The sequence below is a fragment of the Moschus berezovskii genome, chromosome 17 (assembly GCF_049115385.1).
Source record: "Moschus berezovskii isolate FMDL1 chromosome 17, NW_MosBer_1.0, whole genome shotgun sequence".
Lineage (NCBI taxonomy): Eukaryota > Metazoa > Chordata > Mammalia > Artiodactyla > Moschidae > Moschus > Moschus berezovskii.
This window is the reverse complement of record NC_142476.1, coordinates 33,970,966-33,997,812: the sequence shown is the minus strand read 5'-3', so window position 1 is coordinate 33,997,812 and position 26,847 is coordinate 33,970,966. Positions and strand designations below refer to the sequence as shown.

The window sequence follows — 26,847 nt, the reverse complement described above, 5'->3', positions numbered from 1 at the left end:
TTCCCCCAAGTTTTCTGACCTGTGACTCAGATTTCCTTTCCTTAACTTCATTCTCTCTTGTCCTTATCACTCAACTTCAACCCGTTCCAGCACATTTGCCCTCATCGAACGTCTACGGGCATCTATCATGCCTTGACTTAGTCATCAGCTGGCCAAGTTCTCTGAGTGGAGTTCTTCTATCCCTTCATCATAAATCACTCCCTTGGACTCTTCAATCATTTTTATTGCTCTTCTCCAAACTCTCACCCATTTGTCTCCATATTTATTGCTTTGAGAGTCCAGAACTACATTCAATATTCTAGGTTTGGGCTCATCAGAAACATACAGAGGAGGCTAAGCATCGACCTCAGGGCTAGGAGTCCTCAGTGGTGCTGTGGGAAGTGATGGTGGTTTCTTTTCTCCACCTTGTCAGACTGCAAATACATTTCAACTCTGCAGTCCAAGCAATCACTCCAGGAGGGCTTTTGCCCTGATTTCCAGTTTCCCCTGCCCCACTGACTGCTATTATTAGTTAGCATTTATTGACCCTTGTCTCCCCACACTCTCCTATTGAACACAGTCAAGGCAGAAAATGGGTTCTCAGCACCCCAAATAAAGTATAAAAAGATTAAAAAAGCAACAGAAGATAGATAGTGGTGAGAGTGGCCCAACAGTATGAATGTACTTAATGCCATTGAATTGTACACTTAAGAATGGGGAAAATAATCATTTTTATGTTATGTATATTTTATCACCATGAAAAATTTTTTAAAGTAAAATAGATTTAAAAAAAAAGCAATTGACATGGTAACTATTAATATTTCACCCCAGTTGTCTGTGCTCAGGGGAAAACAAAGGTCTCACAGAGAGATGGTAATTGGGGATCAGGCAAAACTCCTTTAACTCAATCCTGCATTCCCCAAGTCTTTGCATTTCACCCTCTCTGACAGTGCTGGTAAAAACAAGCTTCTACGCATGTCAGTCTCACAAAGCTCGTGGAGCTCTGTGGGAGCTGTGCTAGAGTCTGTGTGTCTTCACATGTCTCCAACAAAATCATCAGCTAAGTCCTGTCTTCACAGTCCAACTCTCATATCCATACATGACCGCAGGAAAAACCATAGCCTTGACTAGACGGACCTTTGTTGGCAAAGTAATATCTCTGCTTTTTAATATGCTATCTAGGTTGGTTTGGGGGTGGGAGGAGACGGGGACAACAGAGAATGAGATGGCTGGATGGCATCACCGACTCGATGGACATGAGTTTGAGTGAACTCTGGGAGCTGGTGATGGACAGGGAGGCCTGGCATGCTGTGATTCATGGGGTCGCAAAGAGTCGGACCCGACTGAGCGACTGAACTGAACTGAACTGAAGTCCTGTGTGTGGAATCCTTGTGGTTGACGGTGGTAAGAAAAGGAAGCCTGATTCCCAGATCCCAGCTGAAGGCTCTGAACTCATAAGCAGAGAGAGAGAAGAGATGGACGTCACTGAGACGGTGTAAATATGGAAATGCACAGTGACACGTCACCCGTTTGATGTTCAGAATAGAACCACCCTTTAGCTCTGTTCCTCTAGACGCAATTGCTCTGCATCCTGTCTGCCTGAGGGAGCGATAATATCCAGGAACCGGCTAATTCGCCATCCCCTCACTTACCCCTGGTTGGTTCCCCATTCATTCCGAATGCAAAGATGCTTGTGTACTGGATCCTTCATGTAACCTTCGTAGCAGAGGCATTCCCCTTAGAAGCAGCATGAGGAAGAAGGAAAAGAAACACAAAGAAATTGATTGACATGTCTGTGTTGGAGAACATGTAATGATCAGATCAAACTCTACAGTGGCAGGGATGAGGCCATAAATCCCATTGTGCCATACATTCCCATCTCCACTGCCCATGGAAAGGAACACAGCACCCATCGCCCATTTTCACTACATGATGACTTTCACTAATGGAGGAAACTAACATTTACACAGCACCTGGTCCATGGCCTCCGCAGACACAAAATCCAAGAACGACTGAGCAAGGGACTTTTTCATCTTTATTTTCTCAGTGGCCAAATACTGCAAGGGAGGCCTGGCGTGCTGTGATTCATGGGGTCGCAGAGAGTCCGACACGACTGAGCGACTGAACTGAACTGAACTGAACTGACGTATTAGATGATCAGTACATGTTTAAAGACCACATAAGTGAGTTATTTTATCAAATATTTCTAAGAAACTTGAAAAGTATGTATTATTAGCCATGTTATGCTGATAAGGGAAACTGAGGCTCAGAAAAATTAAGGGATCTGGAGAAAGCCTTTAAATGGCAGAGTTAATATTTGAACCTATGTCTGTCTGACTACAGACCTTTTTCCCCAACCAGGCTGTGTTGCTAGCCCAAGAACAACTGGTGTATTTAGAGGAGGCCACTTATAGCTATTATGATTTTATAAGAACTCTAGGTTTTTAAATGAAAATAGCTATAATTTTTTTTTTTTAATTTCTGGCTACACCCCGAGGCATGTGAGACCCTAGTTCCCCAACCAGGGATCTAGCTCGAATCCCCTGTATTGGAAGGCAGCGTCTTAACCACTGGACGTCCAGGGAAGTCCAAGGCTAATTATCTTTGTGTTGATAAACAGAAGGATCACCTATGTTTGCTTATGGTATCACTATGTTTCATCATCATTAGTTACTCCGATAGGGCACCAAGAGGTCCACAGCCTCTCTGGAGTCGGATGCAAATCTGGAGTGTGTTTATGTACTCCTTTCCTCAGCAGCCCTCCATAACATCCATCAGATTTACCAGCCAATCCAAGACCCCTCAAAAGATCAAGAATCATTGCTCGACTTAGTATGACTTTGAAGAAAATTGTAACTGCTTCCTCCTATTAATAATTCCTTAGGTGATGCTATGCATCCCTAAACTGCGGAGTCCAGTTTCACTACAGCACCAGTACTGACTCTTTCACAGGCTGCTTCCTTAACTTGTAGGTAGTGAAAGAACAGGGTGTGACTCCCTAAAACTTGGAAATTGCTATAAAGGCGCCAGACCCTACACAGACAAGGGGTAAGGTTTCTTTATCTCTTTGGGAAGAGATGCTCTGAAAGGACAGAGATGGAAAAATAGCTTTGAGAGCTATTTCCTCTTTTCAAAGATAAAAAACAATAAAAACGAAGTGAAGGAGCCTTACAGTTATGAGGGCAGGGATTGTGTAGGCTCTGAGCAAGAAGTTTTTGTTAAACTCTTAAGCACAGGCATTCTTGCCAAAATTGCCCTATAAGCTACTGCCCATCAGAGTCTCACAACCAGATAACGCTCATTTTCCTCTCCCGCACCTACTCAGTCAAGGTGCTCAGGAGTGGAGTGAAAATGAATAACTTCCTTTGTGAGGGATACAAAGGGAGTGTTAGAGCAATGCTGTGTCTCCTGGATGACAAATTTGGGCTTCCACACGGGCCAGATTCACAACAGGCTCCAATTTACTGGCTTCAGAGGTGCCGAGCTGAATCTAGGGATGGTCACGGAGCTGGGAGTCAAACATCAGAAAGCACAGCTGATGATAAGGCTTCTGGTGAAGGCTGTTTTGCTGATAGAAGGACAGAAAACAGACAAGGACTAGAGGAGGGCAAGAAGGGAAGTACCAGGAGCTGGGCTTCATACCATATCAATTCCAAAGAAAGCATGGACTCTAGACTGTAAGTTACACGAGGGCAGGAATACGCTAGTTTTCCCTCTTTTTGAATAGACCTTGTATAAATACTGTGTAATGGACAATAATAGACAAATTAATTAAAGTGTGCCCTAAATTTATAGATACCACCTCCTCTCCCCAGGATGCCAATATCAAGCCAATTAATGGGTCAAGTGTCCAGATAAGATTCTCCCTTAAGCAGATCATCTTTTTTTTAATTTCCTTGTGGACATTTAGGCATGGATATGATATTACAAAACAGGAAGTAATCTCAAGAGGTTGTCAAAACCATCACTCTGACTCTTAGAAAGTTCTTGGCTGGATGCCCTGCCTAGAATTAAAGACTGACAAAAAAGGGAATCCTTCCTCCACACTTGATATCTAGTTACCACAAAATGTGTAGAAATAAATACAGCAACAACCCAGAGTTCAAGCAGAGCTTGATTTTCCTAATGATGGCAATATCTACCATTTGTAGAGCACATTTACCTTCCTCAAATTGCCTTCATAGTCATTATCCCCTTATGAGGTTTCCATCATTCATTACTATGTGGGCACACACTACTGACAACAAAAGCTTTTCGCCATATAATGGTAAATGCAGCCTCAAATTAGAGCAACAGAGAGATGTTTCAAACATATCAGGTTAGAGTTTGAGGATTTCCAAACTCGGCCTCTCAAATCATCCTCATTTCTGGGACTCACCAAACTTCCCTCTTCTGTATTCCTCTTCAAAACCAGTTTGGCCATCTACATTGAAAGGAGTTCAGACTTGATGAGGAAAGTTGCTATGGCAACCAACTGCTAAATCTTGACTTTAAGAGGGGTTTCGTGCAAGCACAGGCTCTGACTGTTAGCTGTGAATTTTAAAGACCCCACAAGGGTGTTGGATGCCCTCCTAAGCTCGAAGTGTTACAGTCTCTGCATCTGCTGTGACAGATGGCAGGGAACACATGACGTGCCGACTCTGTGGTGGTGTTCATAGGAATCCAATGGAGAGACGTGTCTCGGCCACGGAGAAGTGCCCAACCGCGATGAAGCGTGCCCTGCAGGAGGCACTCAAAGGCAGCCACAATGCCAGAGAGCAGAGCCCCACCCAAGAGATGATCTGTGTAGGGCCTGGAGATGCTTACACTTGATCTGTGCTTGACACCCTGAAGGCAGACACCTCGAGGTACCTTCCGTGATGTGCAGTGCCTTCGGTCATTTCCCACTCATTGCACAGACAGATGGAGGCACAAATCTCATTGAAGGGTTAAAGGAAGGCCTTGAAGCCAGAGCTCCTCAGACATGACTGGGCTCAACACAAGTTCTTCATGAAGTAAATACAGAGATCAATGCCAAAAAGCCCTGATCATATCCAACCTTCAGGTAGCTGCTGACTTTTTGTTAAAATGAATTGGGTATACTTCGTCCAAAAAGAGAAATCTTTGTAAGACATCTGGGAGGGAATAACATCTAATTGCCTGGTCTCCTCTTCTGGGCAGACATCAGGCTCAGAATCAAACAGCCCCACGTGACTCTGGGAGGACAGACAGAGGGAAATAAGCCAAAAGTACACCCTGAAGCGAGGCGCTTTAACTGAGCCACAAAAGGAGTTTGGGGTGAGTGGGCAATCCAGCGGGCAGGAACAAAACAGGAGCTGTGGTACCCCGCCAAACTGGGTTCTGAAAACTAGGGAAGACTAGAGAAAGAGAGAGAGAAAGGTCTTTGTTCAGAGCGAGGAAAGGGGAGGAGGGCTAGAGTGAGTCTGGGAACTAGTCAGTGCCCATCACCAGGTTTTACACACTTCTTTTAGGATAGGACTGGCCTACACAAAGATCTGGGACAGAAGAAATTTCAGTGACCATCTTGGGTGGTGATTAAAACTTGATTTAGCTTGGAAGCCCATCCTCCTTGCCCACTCATAAAAGCTACATATCCTGAAAAGGGCAATGAAGGTCTGTGGCCAGAAATGATGGGTGCTGTGAAATCCAGCAGGTGTGTGAAGCCGCCACAGCTGCCCATATGGCAGAACAAAGGCCAGGAAAGGAGCAGAGAGCGAGCGAGAAGTTGCTGAAGCTAGTCAGTCTGTATTGCCATCAGAAAACCAATCATCCGAGATGCAGCTGCCACAAAAACCCTTAGAAAGTACAGAAAAAGTCAACGCCTGGCTGGATCCAGGCAGGATACAATTTCAGTAGTTTGCTGTTAGCCCCACGTAACCAGAGACGCACCCAGGGCTACCGACCTGGGAGGATCTGGGAAAGAAAGTCAGCATGTGGTTGCCAGAAGGCTTCCAGGCTAGAAGCTTTAGATACACAATGTCCCACCCAAATAGCACAGTGGGAGAATGGCAAGGGGAGGCTGGAATGGAAAATGGATCTCAAGTTTCTTCTAGCTCTAGGCCTTCTGCAGATTCCTGACCAATCTCTGGGTCTGTGTAGCTACCCCCCATAAACCAAGCTGGGGCAACAGAAAGAGGGCATAACAACGTTTATTTTTCCTCTGTCCTTTTTCTCCTTTGCTAGTGTGTTATTTTTCTATAGCCACCATTAAAAAATGCCCACAAACTTAGTGGTTTAAAGCAAGTGAAATTTACTATCTTGCTGGAGAAGGCAATGGCAAGCCACTCCAGTACTATTGCCTAGAAAATCCCATGGATGGAGGAGCCTGGTAGGCTGCAGTCCGTGGGGTCGCTAAGGGTCGGACACGACTGAGCGACTTCACTTTCACTTTCACACGTTGGAGAAGGAAATGGCAACCCACTCCAGTGTTCTTGCCTGGAGAATCCCAGGGACGGGGGAGCCTGGTGGGCTTCCGTCTATGGGGTCACGCAGAGTCGGACACAACTGAAGTGACAGCAGCAGCAGCAGCAGCAACTATCTCGCAGTTCTGCAGGTCAGAAATCTGATGAGTCTCGCTGGGCTAAAAACAAGGTGTCCATGGGGCCGTGTTCCTTTCTAGAGGCTTGAGGGGAGAATCATTTTCCTTGCCTTTTCCACCTTCTAGAGGATGCCTGCATTCACTGGTTCCTCCACCTTCAAATCCAGTAATGGTTGGTGGAGTCCTTTTCATGTCGTATCACTCTGGCCTCTTCTCCCTCCCTCTTCCACTGTTAAGCACCCTTGTGATTTCATTGGGCCTACTTGATTAATTCAGGATATGCCCCTTTGTTTAAGATCAGATGTACAGCAACCTTAATTTCATCTGCAACTTGAATTCATTTTTGCCAGGTAATATAACATTTTAACAGGTTCTTCAGATTAGTAAGTGAACATATTTGGGGGCCCATTACAACACCTGAGCACTGAAGAATTGATGCTTTCAAATCGTGGTGCTGGAGAAGACTCGAGAGTCCTATGGACAACAGGAAGATCAAACCAGTCAATCCTGAGGGAAATCAACCACTATTCATTGGAAAGACTGATGTTGAAACTGAGGCTCCAATACTTTGTCCACCTGATGCAAAGAGCTGCCTCATTGGAAAAGACCCTGATGCTGGGAAAGATTGAGGGCAGGAGGAGAAGGGGACGACAGAGGATGAGATGGTTGGATGGCATCACTGACTCAATGGACATGAGTTTGAGCAAGCTCCAGGAGACAGTGAAGGACAGGGAGGCCTGGCGTGCTGCAGTCCATGGGGTCACAAAGAATTGGACACGACTGAGTGACTAAACAACAATCTATAACACCTACTGCACCTGGTACTCCAAACTGCTGTGCAGGTGATGAGTAAACACACACTTAAGTTTGGAACAGGTTGGAAGGATGTCTAAGGAGAGCTTCAGGCTCTGGGGGAGGGGGTGCTCCTTTGCAGTGACTGAGCACCAGTGCTTGCATGTATGTTTGTGTGTGTGAAAAAGTATACACGTGCACTTGCACAGTTCTACCCATCCATATGGGCAGAGCCCTCAGCATGGCTGGGAAAGCACATGTCCCAACACTATGGCATTTCCAAGTGAGTTAGCTGGAGGACTGCAAAAATAGCGTGGGCTTGACTTGCAGCCAATTCCCACACTCAGCTCCTTGGAGAAAGGCTCTAGGATAGAGTGTGGGAGGCGATAAAGTTTTTGCTGATGAGTGTGTGGGATGACCACATCATCCCCTGCGCAGACAGAAGCAGGGCAGGAAGGGGGAGGGTTTCCAACCCCAGCATTGATGGAAATGGAAGTCTCTGCAGCCATCACTTCCCAGCGGCTACCCTGAATGAAGATATTGCATCTCAGTTCTATTGGGGGTTCTTGTTTTAACCTCCACCCCTGGCTTTCCAGTTGGAATTTCACTAATTGCCACAAATACTGGGAAGCCACTGGCAGGGGAGGGGCTTCCCAAAGGCATTTGCAGTCAGGATTAGCAATGAGACATCAGGAGGGGCTGAAGAGGTGATGGGAGCTTCGCTGTGGACAAGTGGCTTCTTCAGCTTCCAGCTTGGGAAACAGGGATGTCCAGCAATGGTGACTGGTGAATAGTGTTACAGCAACAAGTATGTTGGCTTTGACCTTTACAACCCCATTTCTGCTCTGATTTCATGGTGGATAGAACACCAACTCTGTCTGTGGTAGTCATGGGACTTTGGGCAAGACATGTCTTCTTAGGGAATTCAAGCACTGACCTAAAGTAAGGAGGGGTTTATTTGTAAGACCGACCAAGCTTAAAACATCAATCCCTCTTTCCACATGTTATTCAAAGAGCTTCCTGTTCTTTAAAACCTCAGGTGAAGCTTCCAAGACCCTCTGGAGGCCACGTTTCTCTCAGAAATGACTTTAACAAGTGAGATTGGCCAGGGTCTCCTCATGCAGGTCAGAGGGGGCCAGAGACTACTCAGTTGCCTGAAGAGGCCCCACCACTGAGATAAGCCTGCTTTTCTCTGCTGAGCACGCTGGCTTTTGGGCATGGTGCACAGCCCATCTGTCTGGTTTGGTGTTTGCCTGACAGTGTGGGAGGAGCGGCAAGTAAGCACAGTCTTAGACATCAGATGTTTAAAATGCTGTGCTTTCTCCTCCATATGGGGGCCTAGAATCTCTGCGATGGGCCCACGTAACAACAACTTTTAGACCTAAGAAGGTGAACTTTTGATGCTGCGGTTACCTGTTATTCCCCCAGAGAGCTGCAGCGATGGATTATAACAGAAGTAAGAGCTAGGTCTCCTGGAGGCAACTTCTACTGATATCCTTACAGCCTGGCACCTGACTGAGATGCATCTGTGTGTGTGTGTGTGTGTGTGTGTGTGTGTCTGTATCTGCATGTGTATAGGAGGAGGAAGAAGAGGGGCTGTACATGACGTACAGAGAGCTGGAGGGGCTGGCCCTAGACTCCAACAGTGTTTCACTTGGGGGTCTTAGATGTCAGTACATCCCCTTCCCTGGTTCTACGGCATCTTACCATGCCTCTGGCAAGGAGAAAAGGAAAGATATACCCATCTGAATGCAGAGTTCCAAAGAATAGCTAGGAGAGAGAGGAAAGATTTCCTAAATGACCAATGCAAAGAAATAGAGGAAAACAATAGAATGGGAAAGACTAGAGATCTCTTCAAGAAAATTAAAGATACCAAGGGAACATTTCATGCAAAGATGGGCTTAGTAAAGGTCAGAAACAGTATCTAACAGAGGCAGAAGATACTAAGAAGAGATGACAAGAATACACAGAAAAACCATACAAAAAATATCTTAATGACCCAGATAACCACGATGGTGTGATCACTCACCTAGAACCAGACATCCTGGAGTGCAAAATCTAGTGGGCCTTAGGAAGCATCACTATGAACAAAGCTAGTGGTGGTGATGGAATTCCAGTTGAGCTATTTGAAATCCTAAAAGATGATGCTGTGAAAGTGCTGCACTCAATATGCCAGCAAATTTGGAAAACTCAGCAGTGGCAACAAGATTGGAAAAGGTCAGTTTTCATTCCAATCTCAAAGAAAGGCAATGCCAAAGAATGCTCAAACTACCGCATAATTGCACTCATCTTACACGCTAGTAAAGTAATGTTCAAAATTCTCCAAGCAAGGCTTCCACAGTATGTGAACTAAGAACTTCCAGATGTTCAAGCTGGATTTAGAAAAGGCAGAGGAACCAGAGATCAAATTGCTGACATGCGTTGGAAAAGAAAGGGAATTCCAGAAAAACATCTACTTCTGCTTCATTGACTACACTGAAGCCTTTGACTGTGTGGATCATAACAAACTGGAAATTTTTAAAGAGATGGGAATACCAGACCACCTTACCTGCCTCCTAAAAAAAATCTGTATGCAGGTCAAGAAGTAACAGTTAGAACCAGACATGGAACAACAGACTGGTTCCAAATTGGGAAAGGAGTATATCAAGGTTGCATATTGTCCCACTGCTTATTTAACTTCTAGGTAGAGTACATCATTAAAAATGCTGGGCTGGGTGAAGCACAAGCTGGAATCAAGATTGCCGGGAGAAATATCAATAACCTCAGATATGCAGATGACACCACCCTTAAGGAAGAAAGTGAAGAGGAACTAAAGAGCCTCGTGATGAAAGTAAAAGAGGAGAGTGAAAAGGCTGGCTTAAAACTCAACATTCAAAAAATGAAGATCATGTCTTCCAGTCCCATCCTTTCATGGCAAAGAGATGGGGAAACAGTGACAGACTTTATTTTCTTGGGTTCCAAAATCACTGCAGATATGATTGCAGCAATTAAATTAAAAGATGCTTGCTACTTGGAAGAAAAGCTATGACCAACCTAGACAGCATATTAAAAAGCAGAGACATTACTTTGCCAACGAAGGTCCATCTAGTCAAAGCTATGGTTTTTCCAGTAGTCACATATGGATGTGAGAGTTGGACTATAAAGAAAGTTCAGCGCTGAAGAATTGATGTTTTTGAACTGTGGTGTTGGAGAAGACTCTTAAAAGTCCCTTGGACTGCACAGAGATCAAACCAGTCGATCATAAAGGAAATCAGTCCTGAATATTCATGGGGGTACTGATGCTGAAGCTGAAACTCCAATACTTTGGCTACCTGATACGAAGAACTGACTCATTGGAAAAGACCCTGATGCTGGGAAAGATTGAAGGCAGGAGGAAAAGAGGATGACAGGGGATGAGAAGGTTGGATGGCATCACAGACTCAATGGATATGAGTTTGAGCAAGCTCCGGGAGTTGGTGATGGACAGGGAGGCCTGGCCTGCTGCAGTCTATGGGGTCGCAGAGCATTAGACACAAGCAACTGAACTGAAATGAACCATGCCTCTGAGAAGGAGCTATCTGTGTACTGAATCTACTGGAACTAGGTCTTTATAAAGAATACCATAGATGAACTCCTACAATGAAAGTGCAAAGCAACCTGGATGAAGGCTTCATGTTCCTGGTATCTTGGAGCTCAAGAAGCACTGTGAACACCCCAATGCATACTGTGTCTGAATTCAAACCCTCTCTCAGAGCAGTCCCAGCCCCACTGGATAATATAGCAGCCTGAAAGATGTCTATACCCTTTGGCCCAGTAATCTCTCTTCTAAGATTTATTTGAAGAACATGACTTCAAATGTGCCCTACATTTATGTGGGAAGATATTCATTTTAGTAGTATTTGTAAAAATTAAAAATTTAATGCATCCTAAATGTCAAATAATACAGGACTATTTAAATGAGCTATGATACAGACATACAATGGAATACCAAATGGTCATTAGAAATTACATTATTGAGGATTATTTAGTGTTTCTAGAAAATTCCTGTGATAGAATGTGTGGAAAAAATTAAGAAAACTCTACAGGACTTAGTGTGCTTACAAACCCCTAAGAATCAGTCACTGTAAAAGATCAGAAGGGAGGACATTAAAATTTTTAAATGATTTCTTCAGGAGATAGAATTATAGATAAGTATCATTTTCTTCTATACTCTTTTCTAAATTTTCCAAATTTTCCGCAATAAACATGCATAATGATTTCAGACCCCATAGCTGATATCCCCTGACTGCAGGGAAATGGGCTGTGGAGGTCATCCTGAGATATCTGTGGGGCTTGCGGCTATAGTCAGGATGCTTCCAAGACTTCTGCCAGAAGATGACCCACATTTCAAGCCAACACACTCAGGGGCCCAACCACATGCTGCCAGTCTGCACAGCCTTGGCTCCCAATGATAATGGGTCAATCAGGAGGGGTGGCCTGGATTTTGAGGGGGTGATTGCAAGAGGCATGAACTCTGACAGTTACCCGCTGCCCGATGCTCCCGCCTACCAGTTTCGGGGTCGCATTGGTGTTCACAGGGGTCCAGGAGCCGCCGGGCACAGAGGTCCATGGCCCAGGGTCCACTGGAGTTCTGCTGAGAGAAGAGAACCACTTGGGCAGGGTTCAGCCAGTCACTGGCATCCAACTGGCTCCCCTCCAGCAAGATGAAGCGGCTCCCTGCGGGGGGAGAGAGAGGAGATGTGTTTGTGTGTGCACACAACACCCACCACCCACCCCTCAACACACAAACGCTTGCATCACAGAAGACAGAGTAAGGGATGCTCTGCAGATCAGCCCTAACCCGAGGTCATTACCTCTACTAATCCTGGCCCACAGTGAGTCACAGAGCAAGGAGTCAGCAGACAGACGCTCGGCCACCTCTTGGACCTCCTGCCATATCATCCCTTGCTGACTCGCCCCATCCCATCTCTACTAGGGTAGACCCAAGGGATAGAGGGACAGAGCAGCTCTGTGATGACTGTGGCATGGCTCCATCAGACCCAGCCACAGGCGCTGGCACTCATCCAAGGAACAGGGACGTGCTGCCTGTCTTCAGTTGCCGTGAAATAGCAGGCTCTCTAACCCCCTGGACAGTCCCCACCTGTTTTCAGCCTTAACGGCAACTGAGAGAACAGACATTAACAAGTCAATTAGGTGCTCTGGGCTTTACTAATTCAGGGACTCTCCAAACCTATATTATTCCTTCATTATATTGGGGTTCCCCTGGGTGAAAGTAAATTATTGCTTCAGCTTGCTAGGCTCATAGCAAGTTACTGCAATTAGGAATTTCTCACCAGGCATACCAATTGAAAACATGACTGATACTTCAACACTTAACTATTTCACTTAGCTTTTCCCCATTCAAAGGCTAAGAGAATCTTGGTGGCTATGTACCTATAGCCAGTAAGCTCTGCATTTATCCACCAAGTGAAGTGAAGTCACTCAGTTGTGTCTGACTCTTTGCAATCCCATGGACTGTAGCCTACCAGGTTCCTCTGTCCATAGGATTTTCCAGGTGAGAGTACTGGAGTGGGTTGTCATTTTCTTCTCCAGGGTATATTCCTGACCCAGGGATTGAACCCAGGTCTCCTGCATTGCAGGCAGATGCTTTACTGTCATAGACAGGTGTTTATTGAAAAGCAAACAGAAATGGGCACAGAGAGGAGAGAGTGATCTGCTCATTTTTTTTTTAACCTGTTTTCTGATTCCATCAGAAATGGACATGAACTTGGGCAAACTCCAGGAGATGGTGAGGGACAGGGGGGCCTGCCGTGCTGCAGTCCATGAGGTCACAAAGAGTCGGTGACCTCTTTGTGAGTCACAACTGGGTGACTGAACAGCACAACAGTCTGATTTCATCAGTGGACAATCTAATTTTGTCCTATGTCTTTCTTATCTGGGTTTATTGTTTTTATCACTGATAGTAATAGGTCACAGTGCACCCTGGCTTGTCTGTATCTTCCCTGCCCACCCTGAATCCTTCCTCTCAGGGTGGGGGCGGAGGAATGGCATCCTCAGAGGTGGGCTTACCATCAGCGATGAGGTGCTCGGGGACGTGCAGGGTGATTCTGACCACGAGGGGGCAGCTGACATGAGAGGCACACACAAGGCCGATCACGCAGCTGGTAATGCTGATCAAAGTCAAGGTCGTCTTGTTCACAGGACTTCGGGGAGAGCCCACTGAAAACAAGACAAAAGCAAAGCATTTGGTGGTAAGAATCTCGGCAGTGAAAGGCCTTTTGCTGCCCGACCTGTCAAATAGGGGAGGGAGCGTGCAAACGCAGCCCAGGTGGGAGATGTGTCTAGTGCATGAGCTCAGTGACCTTCACCTTCAGGGAATGCCTTGGCATCACCTGGAGTCAGAGGAGACTGGGCCACAGGTGGTCATCAGGGTCAACAACGGTCAGTTGCGTGCAAGTTCCAGTGCATGCCTCCTGAGCCAGGTTCTCCAGGGAAATCATAAAGGAGAGCACTGTCGCCCTCTACTTGTCTAGATGGCGGGGCTCTAAGCTCTTGCTCAAGGGTGGTGGGAAGGCTTTCACCCAAAGGTGGAAGTCCCTGCACTTTCCATGGTTTTCCACAGAGGGTGCTCTCACAAACCAGCTCCTCCACTCATGGAACTCAAACCATCTCCCACCCCTAGACAGGTGTCCTAGGGCCTGGAAGGAGGAAAGCAAGGAAAGCTGGCTCTTGTCACACCTGAAGGCTCTCCCCAGTCCTGCAGTCCTTGGGGTACAGTTATAAACAGAAGCTTAGAGATAAAATAAGAAAGCTGAGGTGTAAGAAACATGTCCAGGTAGGTAGGGACAGGGCTCAGAAGGGAGGTTTTGGGGGTGTGTTTTCTGTTTGGGAGTTAACAAGAGGGACCTTTCATAGATGTGGGAATTTAAGAAAGCAAGGCAAGCTGCCAATAAAATGCGTGGATCCCATGGAATTATCTTATAGTCTGTGTAAGTATTTATTACTGATAGAAATAAAAGGCATCTATTTTGGCCAGCAATGTGCTCGGTGTTTCTACATATATGATGTTAAACATTTGCTTCCTGACAATAAGTCTATGAGTCTGAACAGAAACAGCCCACTTTACAGATAAGGGAAATAAGGCTCAAAGGGATCAACTTTACAGTGACAGTTAACACTCATGCAGTGTAATTATGTGGCAGGCACCAGTGCCCAGGGTCTTCCATAGTTCACATCATTTAACAATGATGCAGCCTAATGAGGCAGCGCCCATAGAAATAGTGCAGAGAGGCCACAGGGCAAGTCCAGAGTCAAGCAGCTGCTAAGGAGGGGAGCCAGAATCAGCACACAGGTCCAGCAAGGCTATGACCCCCAGACAATTCACTATTTGCTCACTGGGCCCAGTGAGGTCTTTGGAACCACTGTTCTCAGGAACACAGGGAAAGATTTGGTCTATGGATGCACACATCTTTTATGGGAGCAGGTTCCCTGAGTGGGTGTGTTGGCAATGGCCGGGAAGGAGAGATTCTAGAATCGCAGGTGGCCTCTGGATCCCCGTTCCTTGTTATCTGGAGATATTCTATTCATGTGAGTGTTCTTCATCATGGAGCCTGTTTCCCACACTTACACACTCTACCTCCAGCCCACACCAGGCCCGAGCGGCAGATAGATCCACTATCAGAATGGCCCTCAGGCACTCAAATGCAATACCCAGAACTGTGCTCTCCACCTTCCCTCCAGTCCTGCTCTCCTGCCCACTTCCACCACCCAATGAATGGCACTGCCATCTCCTTGGTTTCCAAGTTCAAAAACCCCATCATGTCTAACCTTTCCTTCTCTCATAAGCCACACCCTCCTCTTTTTTTCATTCCGTGTCTGAAATTTCTCTTCCTCCACCCTCTGCCTCCCTGTCTGTGCCCATCATCTCACCTGCAGACTTTGGCCATAGCCTTCCACCCAGGCTCCCTGGTCAACACCCCACCCCTTCCCTACTCTCATCTAGCCTCCACGCTGCCCTGGAGCGATGGTTCACAGGCTGAGCAGACCAGGCAATTGACTCTTTAAAAACCTTCCATGATTCCAACTGAAGTGTCAGGTCCAAGTCTCTAGTCAAGGCCGTGGACTTTCTCCTGATCTTCCAGTCTCGTCTCTGAAGCAAACCACAAGCTTGCCCCGGAAGTTTGATTCTAGTAAACCGTTCACTGCGCTCTGACTAGACAATTATAGTTTACGTCCCTGTGACTTTGTACATATTATTTCCTCCTCCACAGAATGCCATTTTGTCACCTTGTCAGCCTATTTTTCAGGTCTCAGCTCAAACAATATCTCCCTGTAAACACTTCCCTGAGAGTGAAGGGAAGATTTCTCTTCCCTGAGATTTTCACTCATTCCTTGCTCTCCCTCCAGCCCTCCTGCACCCTGCTGTTACAGCCCTTCTCACACAGTGCTGTCCCTGTTCACAGGCGCTTGCCACTGCTCTCCTGTGACAGCAACGACTTGCTACCCAGCCTCTTGTCTCTCTGGTCCTTTTGCAGCATCAACCCATCACCTAGCATCTCTACCGGACTTCACAATTTCTAGGGGTTCCCCTTGACCTACAGTGGTGGTGGCAATTTAGTCGCTAAGTCATGTCCGACTCTTATCACCCCATGGACAGTAGCCTGCCAGGCTCCTCTGTCCATGGTATTCTCCAGGCAAGAATACTGGAGTGATTGCCATTTCCTTCTCCAGAGGATCTCCCCAACCCAGAAATTGAAGCCAGGTCTCCTGAATTGTAGGCAGATTCTTTACCAACTGAGCTTCAAGGCTTAAACGCGTTTGACCTACAGAACCAAGTGCAAACCCAGTGAGTGGCTTGCGTGGTCCTCTGGCAGCTAGCCTGTTACCCACCCACATCCCTCATCTCCTGGTGTGCCTGCTTATTCAAATCCTGGATTACAACTGCCATACTGAACTCCTTTCCCTTGCTTGAAAATGCCATGTTCTTTTGTGCTTTCAAGGCTTTGTATCTGCTCTTTTCCTCTACTGAAATGCCCTTCCCCCAGATTTTTCTCTTTCAAGAAATTCTATACATCGTATACAAACCAAGGCTAATTATTTTCTCCTTTTTTGTCTCCTTTTGCTGCCAGGTAGAATTAACTGTTCTCTCTTCTCAATACTCATTTTACTTTATTTATATTATTAAATTAAGCCTTATCACTGTGCCATGTTTTCATGTTTCTACTACCGATCACAAAGCCTGACCCATGGTGTGTGGGTTATAAAATTTCCTGCTGGCCTGATTGATGTATCCAGTTCAATTCAACAAACACTGGCGAGCATCTATTACAGGCAAAATCCCTCACTAGGCACTTTGGAAAAATAAATTAGACATGCCCATCCGTAAGAAGCTTACAGTCTAGTTAATCGCAACAGTTGATTCACTAGGAGAGCTTGGTATTTTAAAAGGAATAGTTTTATGCTGCAAAGAAACTCATTCTAATTCATCACTATAGACTTTCCTAAGCAGGGTTTTATTAAAGCAGAAACCCACCCTGCTTTGCTGTGGCCTAGGTCGATGGGCCTAGGTCGATGGGCCTAGGTCAACTCTCTGCTGGATAGAAATATGTAATGAGGGTCAAAGGTCCATATTCTCACCTCAGGGATACTGGGACATCAGAGATTAGGTGGCCCAGAGCCCCACTGATCTCTTGAGGAAAGTGGTGGGAAGAACTTTTGTACTGATAGCAGCAGAGCCTGCAGAAACCGGAACTAAGGAATTCACAGAGCTTCCTTCAATCTCTGGGAAGAATTTCTCAGTATGTCACAAACTTAAATGGAGGTGGGAGAGAGCCAAAAGATAGGTGTCTACTGGGGGGCATTGGTTGATTACCGGTTGGGAGAAAGGTTACTGACTATAACACGAGGTGATGTCAAATACCCTCCAATATATCTTGAGGGGCCCCTGTCCAAAATTACTTAAGATGAAATGCTGTAGAAACCCCAAGGTTCCACTGTGGAGCATTCTAACAGCAACAACAGCGGTCTCATAATGCCTTGTCAGTCACCGTAAGAGCACGTTTTAATATAACTTAGCCCTGTGCATGAGGTATTGCTCACCCATTTAACAGGGAAACTGAGGCTCAGAGAAGTTGCTGACCTTATCCAATATCATACAGCAAGTAAATGGTGAAGCTGATTGGTGCCTGAACACAGACCTCCCTCAGCGATGATGACGGTGAGACCTCAAGGTCAAAGTCAGTGGCAGCCACAGATGCAACAGCTACGCCTGAAGCCACTGAACATCAGCGTGGAGAGGCGTGGGCTGTGGCTTCATGGTGGACAACTATCGATGCTGAGGAGAATGAATGAACCAAGCCAGGTCCTACCAGAAGGGAGGCAACTTGGACAGTGGGGGTCCTGTGATTCTGCTGGGTGGATGATTAAGGGCCAAAAACCATTACACGTGTTTTTTTGGGCCACATGGTTCCTCAACTATGCCACTGTCTGTCTCACTCAACCTCAGGATGGCTGGGTAAGCACGGGTACATATATTGTCTATTTTTCACATAACACACTTTATCAACTTTATTTCCTGTGTCTAAACAGCAAAATATGACTCCTGAGGCTTCCAGAAGGAATTGAGAGTCTTCTGACCAAGAAACAGCCTTTCAAACAACCTAGAAACCTGTTTGAGAGTGCCATTATCCGGGAGAGATGATTCTCTGAAGTCTTCCACTCTAGGTTCTTCCTTCCTCCTTAGGAGGAAACACCAATCTTCCTGCAGAAACTGGCTCTAGTCCCCAGAGCCCCCACCTAGACCCAGCACCTCTGCAGCTCCTTGCCTTCCCCTCTCCACTGCCCCTCTCTTCCCACTTCCCCCCTCCAGCATTCCTACCTCTACTGCGCCTTCGGCTCCGTGAGGGGTCGGTGTAAAAGGTCAGTTGGGGATCATTTTCTGCCTCCGTGCTAGAATCCCCTTCAGGGTTCAGGAAGGCGGAACCAGCTGTAGTAAAAAGACAAGAGCAAAGAAACAGTGTCTTCAGTTTTTTCTTCATGACACCAAATTACTGGGCAAGCTCAAGGGAAAAATGAGAGCAGGGTGACTGACAGTCTGGGAGGAGTAGCCACGGAGACTAGAGCTTCCTGATACACAGATGTATTGGAGAAGCAGATCGTTATGTGACGGCCATCTTTGGAGCCCTACCTCCACCCAGCCCATCCTCCTACCGAGGAGGGCCACCTGCCAGAGAAGGACGGTGTGGATGGCAGGTGGACAAGGGAAAAAGGGAAACTGTCTTCATTACACGACATGATTCTGGTGGAGAGAGACTGGAATCATGTCTTAGGGGCACATGTCTATATATCTTAATATCTATATTTTTTTCTGGTTCTAGGTTTCAATGTGGAAAAGAGAGAAAAAAGTCAAAAGATCCCAAAACTCATAAAAGGAACAACCTTGATGTCCTCTAAATCGGAGAAAGACTCTGTGAACATTTGATGAATGTACCCTGTCTTTTTTCTGATACAGAAGCAGATAAAGGTTTTTTAAAAAGTCCCCTTAAAAATGGCATTCTGTTGTACCTTCTATTTTATAACATCATTTTCCCCCATTGAATAGATGGTGGGCTACTTTCCATATTAACAGATACAGATCTACAGTATCACCCTAAGTCACTGGACAGGAGACAGATGCACAGGTAGTTAAGCAATTCCCCACTGATGGACACTTAAGCTATTTCCAATTTTTCGCTCTTTTAAACAATGTTGTGATGAACAGACTTTTACACACATCTTTGCGCACTTGTCCAATTATTTACTAAGGATAAATTCTCACCAATGAAATTACTTAGTCAAAAGAATTGTATATATTTACATTTTTGGTAAGTAGCACTCGACAGGCCTGCAGAAATACTGCTCAGGGACTTCCCTAGTGGTCTAGTAGTCAAGAATCCACCTTGCAGTGCTGGGGAATGTGGCTTTGGTCCCGGGCCAGGGAGCTGGGACCCCACAAACCACGGGGAGACTAGTTCTGTGTGCCATCAGTGAGGATCCCACATGTTGCGTCTGGGATCTGACACAGCCAAATAAATATTAAAAAAGAAAAAAACAAAAAGAAATACTGCCCAGACAGAGTCATCCTAGCCATGCCTGAGAGCAGGTCAAGGATATTATGGCCCTGCCTCCCCTGATATTAAGGAAGCCACCTTCAAGCCCTCGTGTAAGACATGGATACCTCTTGCTTTGTTGTTGATCCTCTTCCTCTGGCTACTCGAGGTGTGAGAGAGCAGAGTGGCCTGCTGGTGGTTGGAGTCCACGGGGCTGGTGGCGATGATGTTATCTTTATACTTGTTCATCAGCGACAGCTTGGCATTGTCACTTCCTGTATAAAGAAAGGTCAAGGCAGAAACTTGAAGAGAAAAAGTGGAAAGAAAGTGAGAGCAAGGAAATCTGCATGAACCAGGTAGATAGGGTTTCATAGAAATTGAAATGGGGACGCTTTAAAGTGAGAGACCGGAAGAGATTAAAATACTTCTCTTTGATTTCTAGGGGATGACAGAGTTATAAGAGAAGGCATGAAGAAAGGAAATCCAATTCAACCACTGCTGTATCGACAGGGTCACCACGTGTGGCCGTTTGGTGAGAGAGAGACTGCAGATTTCTTTCCTTGGGGAAGAGCAGGGTTTGATAAAAATTTGAACTTCAGTGCATTCAGACAGAACTTGCCCCCTCTCTGTCATCCCAGTATGCACCATTCCCTACTGTCTGACAGCCGGCTCTCTCACACATTCATGCTATCTGCCTGTTCCCCGAGTCTCTAGTCATATGGCTACTCGGTGGGCTTAGCACAATGGCAGGTGCTATGAAAACTAAGAGGTATTAAAGATATATCCCCCTACTCTCCAGGAATTTCTCTTATTAAGTCATTCCTAGTCTTAGGGAATCTTCTCTAGAAAAGCAGAATGGAAACCTCCATGATGCGATTTCACTCTTTTCAAGCCCCACTGAAAGCTCATACATCATAAGCAAGATTCATTTCACAAAATGTCTTCTCCAAAGATAATTGGGCAGTTCCTTGAAGATCATTGTCTTGGGATTTTATCAACAGATAGCTGTTATTTATAGAAGTATGAGAAAGAGAAGCTGTAAATGAAAAGTATAGTCTTTCCTCTCTGCATTTTATTGACCTTGGTCTTGCTCAGCTACATTAGGTCCAAGACTCTTCTATACTCAGTGTTTCACAGATATACAAAGTGTCTAAGGTCAAACGGTTTGCTTTTCTTTGAAGAAGTATATCTCTTGTAAAGACCACAGAGGTTATAGGCGAGGCAGAACAACTTTCCCAGGTCAAAGTCTCAGGAGTCACAGAAAACAACAGCTACCTCTGTCCCCTCCATGTCAATGGAAAATTAAATTGCCCATGCAAACATTCTACACTCAAAAATGTCATACACATCTTTCTTGCTATCTCTTATTTCCCTGAGGATTACTCATTACATATGAAAAAGTCTCTAACCCACTCTTCCGTGGGATATAAAAGTACCTCTGCTTCCTAACCTAGATGTCCATCAACAGATGAATGGATAAAGAAGATGTGGTACATATGCACAAAGGAATATTACTCAGCCATAAAAAAGAACAAATTTGAGTCAGTTCTAGTGAGATCAATGAACCTAGAACCCAGAATGAAGTAAGTCAGAAAGAAAAAAACAAACATCATATATTAATGCACACATATGGAATCTAGGGAAATGGTACTGATGAACCTATTTGCAGGGACATAAGGAGGACACAGATACAGAGAACAAACTTGTGGCCACAGCAGGGGAAGGAGAGAGGGATGAACGGAGAAATTAGCGTTGACATATATGTACTACCATGTGTGAAACAGAAAGCTGGTGAGAAGTTGTTATATAGCACAGGGAGAGTCTGGTGCTCTTTGACTACCTCCAGGGATGGGATGGGGGCAGGGGAGGGAGGCTCAAGAGGGAGGCAATACATGTGTAATTATGGCTGGTTCGCCTTATTACATGGAAGAAACCAACACAACATTGTAAAGCAATTCTCTTTCGATTAAAAAATAAATTTAAAAACTTTTTTCAAAGTATCTCTGTTTTCAGTGCCAAGTGGAAACGGAGAAGGATCCAATTTATCCTTGTTCTGATTTTCTATATTAGAAGGCAGCTCCCATCATCGCAGGAGAAAGCTTACTCTTCTTGCCCACTTGGGCAAGGGCCCTGGCACATCTCAATATGTATGTATGACAACCAACCATGAAATTAGAGAACAGCCGTTCCCTAGCGCCCCCTAAAGCCACGAGATGAGAACGGAGTCGCCCACCTGGCGTGAGGTCCATCCCTGCCTTCTCGTTGCAGCCCTGCAGGGAGTCGAGGGTGCGGGTGACCTGGCTGGCGAAGTCCTCCCCTCCGTTCATGCACTCCCGCTGCAGGTGGTGGCGCAGGTCGGTGATGTCGTACTCGTAGCCGTCCAGGATGGGCGTCTCCCGGATGCTCAGGGTGCCGCTGGAGTTGTGGCCCTGCACACGAGCATTGCGCAGACTCTCCCGCCCGTGCCCGCCGATGAGCACGGAAGGAATGTAGTGAATTTCGTTGGCCGCCTCGGCGCTGGCACTCTTCTGGGGCTGGGGGACCCGGCGGCGCTTGCACCAGCGCCGGCGAGTGTACAGGATCATCACCAGGCACAAGATAGACAGCAGCAGTGCGATCATGCCGCCCTGGGAAGGAGGACAGCAGACGGACACGGAAGACAGGTGAGCCCCTCCCACCAAGAGGCGTGGAGCTCTCCCGTTGTCACCATCCATCACTCACCCATTCATTCATCATTCATTCACCCACTGAGGTGCAGTAAGTGCTTACGGCAAGCTTCACTCAGCAGCACAGGGACAAGTCTGCTGTGATCGGTGCTCAAGGTGAAAGAAAAATGGAACCGGGGTAATCACACCTCATTTCAAGTGATCCACAGTTGCTTCTGGCTTAGCAAACAATTTAAAGAAGAAAGAAGTCTTTGTGATTGTGTGTATGTGTCTGTGTGTGCGATTTCAGCTGCTCAAATAAGGGAGAAGGTTTGTTAAAGCAGATCTGCTGCGTGTAAAGCTGGTTTCAGGCCAAGTTTTGTCAGTGGAATGGCAACTAGTTTCTTCCTCTTTCACATCTTAAAATCAATCACGTACAGATTTTAACTCTGGCTCCACCAACGGTCAACAAATCCTATAAATCGGAAACCTCAGATTCCTCACCTGTGTAGTGGAGAAGGTACCCCTTACCCTCACAGGGTGGTTTAAGGAATGTTAGGTAACTATGCAGAGTATCTAATGGAGTGTACCACACAGCATCAAGGATGTCAGCCCAACCTTAAATGTCTCCCAAGTGCCCAAGCAGGAGAAAACCAGCGATCTAACCAAAGAGAAGTTTACCTCCATCAGAAATTTACAACCAAGTGTGCAGAGAAATCTCATCATTCGAACATGACTTTGGGGGTTACTGCTGCTTTAGGAGACAGCTTTCTCCCACTCCACAGTCTTGACTGACGCTTTCATCCTTGCTCTTGCTCAAGAGAAGGGACTGAGACCCACCTCCTGGAGTCAGACGGGCAGAGGAGTTTCCTTCTGAACCTTCTGGTGCTCCAAGGCCATCCTCCGAGGCCATCACTTAAAAACCTGAACACCACTCAGTTTTCTGTCAGAGATGAGGATGTAGTGCTTGGTGAGACTGAACATCTCTCGCCGTGACATGTGCCTGGGGCAGGATTTGGAGGGAAGCTCGCAAGCCCATCACTGCACAGCACTCAGTGGGCATAAATCTTCCCGTGCACAATCTGTATTCACTCCCTTTGTTTTGGTCAATATCCCTCCGAAGCTATTTCATTTGGTGGGGGTGTGCCAAATGGTTCTGCTCTCAACCTTGGGCTTCAATCACTGCCACCCCATCATATAGGCTAGAGGTGAAAACCCTCTATTAATTCCCAGGGACCCACCCACACAAGGCTGGGTCAAGATGATTCCCTCGAATGTATCAGAGGGGGCCTTTTCCAGTCTCATAATAATTATGTCTTGGATTTATAAAGTTCCTCTCCCTGTAAATATTCCCATTTATCCTCCCTCTCCCCCCACGATTACTGTGAGCAAAGGAGCATGTGTACACATACATACCCACACATACACGATGTTGTTGCTTTCACACAGGCAGCTCAGAGGAGCTGACAAGAAGCAACCATCAGCTCCCAAATGACAGGTCATGTCAGGTGGGTTTTGGGGGACATAGACTGGCCTCCAGGTTTTCAAATTTTTCTTTTATCTGCATAACCCCTTCTCCTAGTGCGATTTCTCAAGCAAACACAGAGAAAGCAGGAATATGAAGCTGCTCAGGTTACAGTGGGATTTCCTCATAGCTCAGTTGGTAAAGAATCCACCTGCAATGCAGGAGACCCTGGTTTGATCCCTGGGTCAGGAAGATCCACTGGAGAAGGGATAGGCTACCCACTCCTGTTCTTGGACTTCCCTTGTGGCTCAGCTGGTAAAGAATACGCCTGCAATACAGGAGACCTGGGTTCTATCCCTGGGTTGGGAAGATCCCCTGGAGAAGGGAAAGGCTACCCACTCCAGTATTCTGGCCTGAGGAATTTCATGGACTGTATAGTCCACGGGGTCTCAGAGTTGGACACGACTGAGCGACTTCCACTTTCAGGTTACAGTGGGAGTCCAGAGCCACACGTACTAGGTCCTGGCTAAGCACCGACCCTGGTCCCTCCTGGCAGCCCTGCTGACATGCGCACAGAGCCCCTGGAGCACCTCACCGGTGTCCTCAGTGGAAGGAAGTTCTGCACCTATTTGCTGAGAATGAGTGTTTGAATCCAATCCAACGGTTTTTCAGCAGACCCTTTATCTCAGAGTCAGACCCACTATGCTTTCCTTCACCCCTCACTGAAACTGCAACAATAGGTAATTAAGCCACACGGAAGGAATAACTCCCCGAGCAAGAGAAGTTGTCAGACGCTGAATTAAGTTAGCAAAACCTTGAGGTAATTTTATTCCCTAAAGAGCTGTAAAGGGAGCATAAACATGAGTCTCCCAGGAATGGCTGAAGCACCATCTTTCCTGCCCGCAGTGAGGTCTTCAGGCGCCCCTTCCTCTCTGATTCTCCTTTCAGATGCTCACAACCAGGCTGTGATAAGATCCAGAACATAGCTTCATGCCCCATATTATGCAGGAATAAAGCAAGTTCAGTGGTCTGTTACAGGGCTTTTACTATAGATCAGACATTTGCCCCCAGTGCTCTACACTTTAAAGGTAGGGTCAACAATTTCCCCATTTTACATTTGAAAAGGCTTGAGCGCAGAGGCTGAATAACTTTCCCAAGGTCACAGAGCAAATGAATCATCAGACTGGAATAGAACCAAAACAACTTCCACTCCAGAGCCTACCTTCTTAACCGTGAAGCTGCAGTCACTCCGAGTGAGCTCTGCTCACCAGAGACATACACAGCCTGGCATCTATCTCATGAATTGTAAGAGGACAGAGTTAGAAAGTATGGGTGATTCCACCTCGATCCACCCTAACTTCTTGAAGGAAAAACAGAAACTACTCAAAGTGCACATCTAAGTGACAAAGAGGCACTAGTGCAAACAAAGGACCTGGCACCAAGCCCCTGCTCCACGTCCAACTCAAGGTTCGTCTGCAGGGTAAAGACAGCAGGTGCATTTCAAAGCCTCTGTGTTAACATAAGCCTGTGCATCACACAGTACTACATGCCTGGAGGATACCATTAGATGCTCAGCTTAGTTGCATTTTCAACATAGAAATCTATGTTCTCTCTTAACTGCGAGATCCAGTGAAAATCTTCGGACTCAGGTCCTCCTTTTCTGAAGAAATGAAGGCAGAGAAACTACAAAACTTGGCAGAGCAGAACTAGTTCTACACCCAGATCCTCTTCCACTGATCTTTTCATGGCCCTATTTTGTTAGGCTCACCTGAAGTCCCCTCAGGGGCTTCCCTAGTGGCTCAGTGGTAAAGAATCTGCCTGCCAGTGCAGGAAACATGGGTTCGGTCTGGGAGGAACCCACATGCCGTGGAGAACTAAGCCCGTGCACCACAACTACTGAGCCAGCACTCTAGAGCCCACGTGCTGAACCACTGAGCCCGTGTGCTGAACTACTGAGCCCGCGTGCTGAACCACTGAGCCGCGTGCTGAACCACTGAGCCCGTGTGCTGCACCACTGAGCCCGTGTGCTGCACCACTGAGCCCGCGTGCTGCAGCTACTGAGCCCATGTGCTGAACCACTGAGCCGCGTGCTGAACCACTGAGCTCACGTGCGTTGCACCACTGAGCCCGCGTGCTGCAGCTACTGAAGCCCGTGTGCCCTAGAGCCCACACTTCTCAATAGGAGAAGCCACCACAATAAGAAGCCTGCGCACTGCAACTAGGGAGTAGCCCTACTTGCTGCAAAAATAAAACAAATAAATTTTTTTTTTTACAAAAAGGATTGCTAAAAAATGAAAAAAGTCCCATCTACCATGTAGGAGCCTAGATACCTCAATTAGCAATATTTTATACTAATTTTTAAAAAATAAGCCATAGGGAGCTAGAACACAAGTTTTCATTTGGCTAAGCCAGTTCATTTAGCATGTCTAGTACTGCTTTAGCAAAACATTCCCTCTGCTTAGAGTCACTGACTTCAGATGACCTCAGCTTTTTAATAATCAGTTACCAGTAATGATCTCCAGCCTTCAGGTGAAACTCAGCACAGGCATATGAAAAAATATTCACAGTCACTCAAGCTGTGGAAAGGCCTCTCTGCATCAATAACCCAAATTGACAGCAGGTGTCACAACACTTTGCTATGACTTTCTAATTGTGGACTATTACCGAAATAATAATATGCATAAGTTATATGATAATAATTTGTAATATTATTTAATAATAATAATATTTTGCAATAATAATTTGTGAAATCACTACACACAAATCTCCTGACTGTTTATCTGCTCTATCCAGTGAGGAGGGTAAAGGTAGGTGAACTGTGTGTGCAGGGCCTCCTCTATTCTGGGAAAAGGCATGGGTGTAGCCACTTTGATAATGTTCCTTCTATGATGAGGTCTCAGAAAGCTGGTGCTCAAATTCCATTGCTTTTGCATTCTCATGATAAACCATAGTTCTCTGATGTTATCATTAATCCTTCTGCTTCCACTGGGGATTCTAAGCAGTTTCAATGTCACAGATGCTCTAAGATTTTTCTTTCAAATAATCTAATGAAACCAACAGGTGGTTGATGAATGGAAAGAAAGCCTAGGCCAAGAAGGGCTAGGAGCTTAATAACCAAATCAAAAAGAGCAAGGTGAGTTGTACAATCTTCTTGTCTGACAAGACAATTTGTTGGCAAACTTATGGTTACCAAAGGGGAAAGAGGAGAGTGATAAAATAGCAGCTTGGGATTAGCAGATACAAACTACTATACATAAAACAGATACAGACTTCCCTGGCGGTCAGTAGTTAACTTCACCTCCCAATGCAGTGGGTGTGCGGGTTTGACTCCTGGTTGGGGAAATTAAGATCCCACATGCCTAG

At 46.1% G+C, this 26,847-nt stretch overlaps 1 protein-coding gene across 1 annotated transcript in view; it reads right to left on the bottom strand.

Moving 5' to 3' along the window:
- The window catches only part of ASTN1 (astrotactin 1), a 366,450-nt gene that overhangs the window by 177,222 nt on the left and 162,381 nt on the right, over positions 1-26,847 (bottom strand). Inside the window, exons 3-8 of the mRNA XM_055419198.2 lie at positions 21,608-22,001; positions 19,503-19,649; positions 18,165-18,272; positions 13,358-13,507; positions 11,837-12,004; positions 1,632-1,716 (exon numbers count right to left, since the gene is read on the bottom strand). Coding sequence (XP_055275173.2) covers positions 1,632-1,716; positions 11,837-12,004; positions 13,358-13,507; positions 18,165-18,272; positions 19,503-19,649; positions 21,608-22,001 — 1,052 coding nt within the window. The remainder of the gene's footprint in view (positions 1-1,631; positions 1,717-11,836; positions 12,005-13,357; positions 13,508-18,164; positions 18,273-19,502; positions 19,650-21,607; positions 22,002-26,847) is intronic.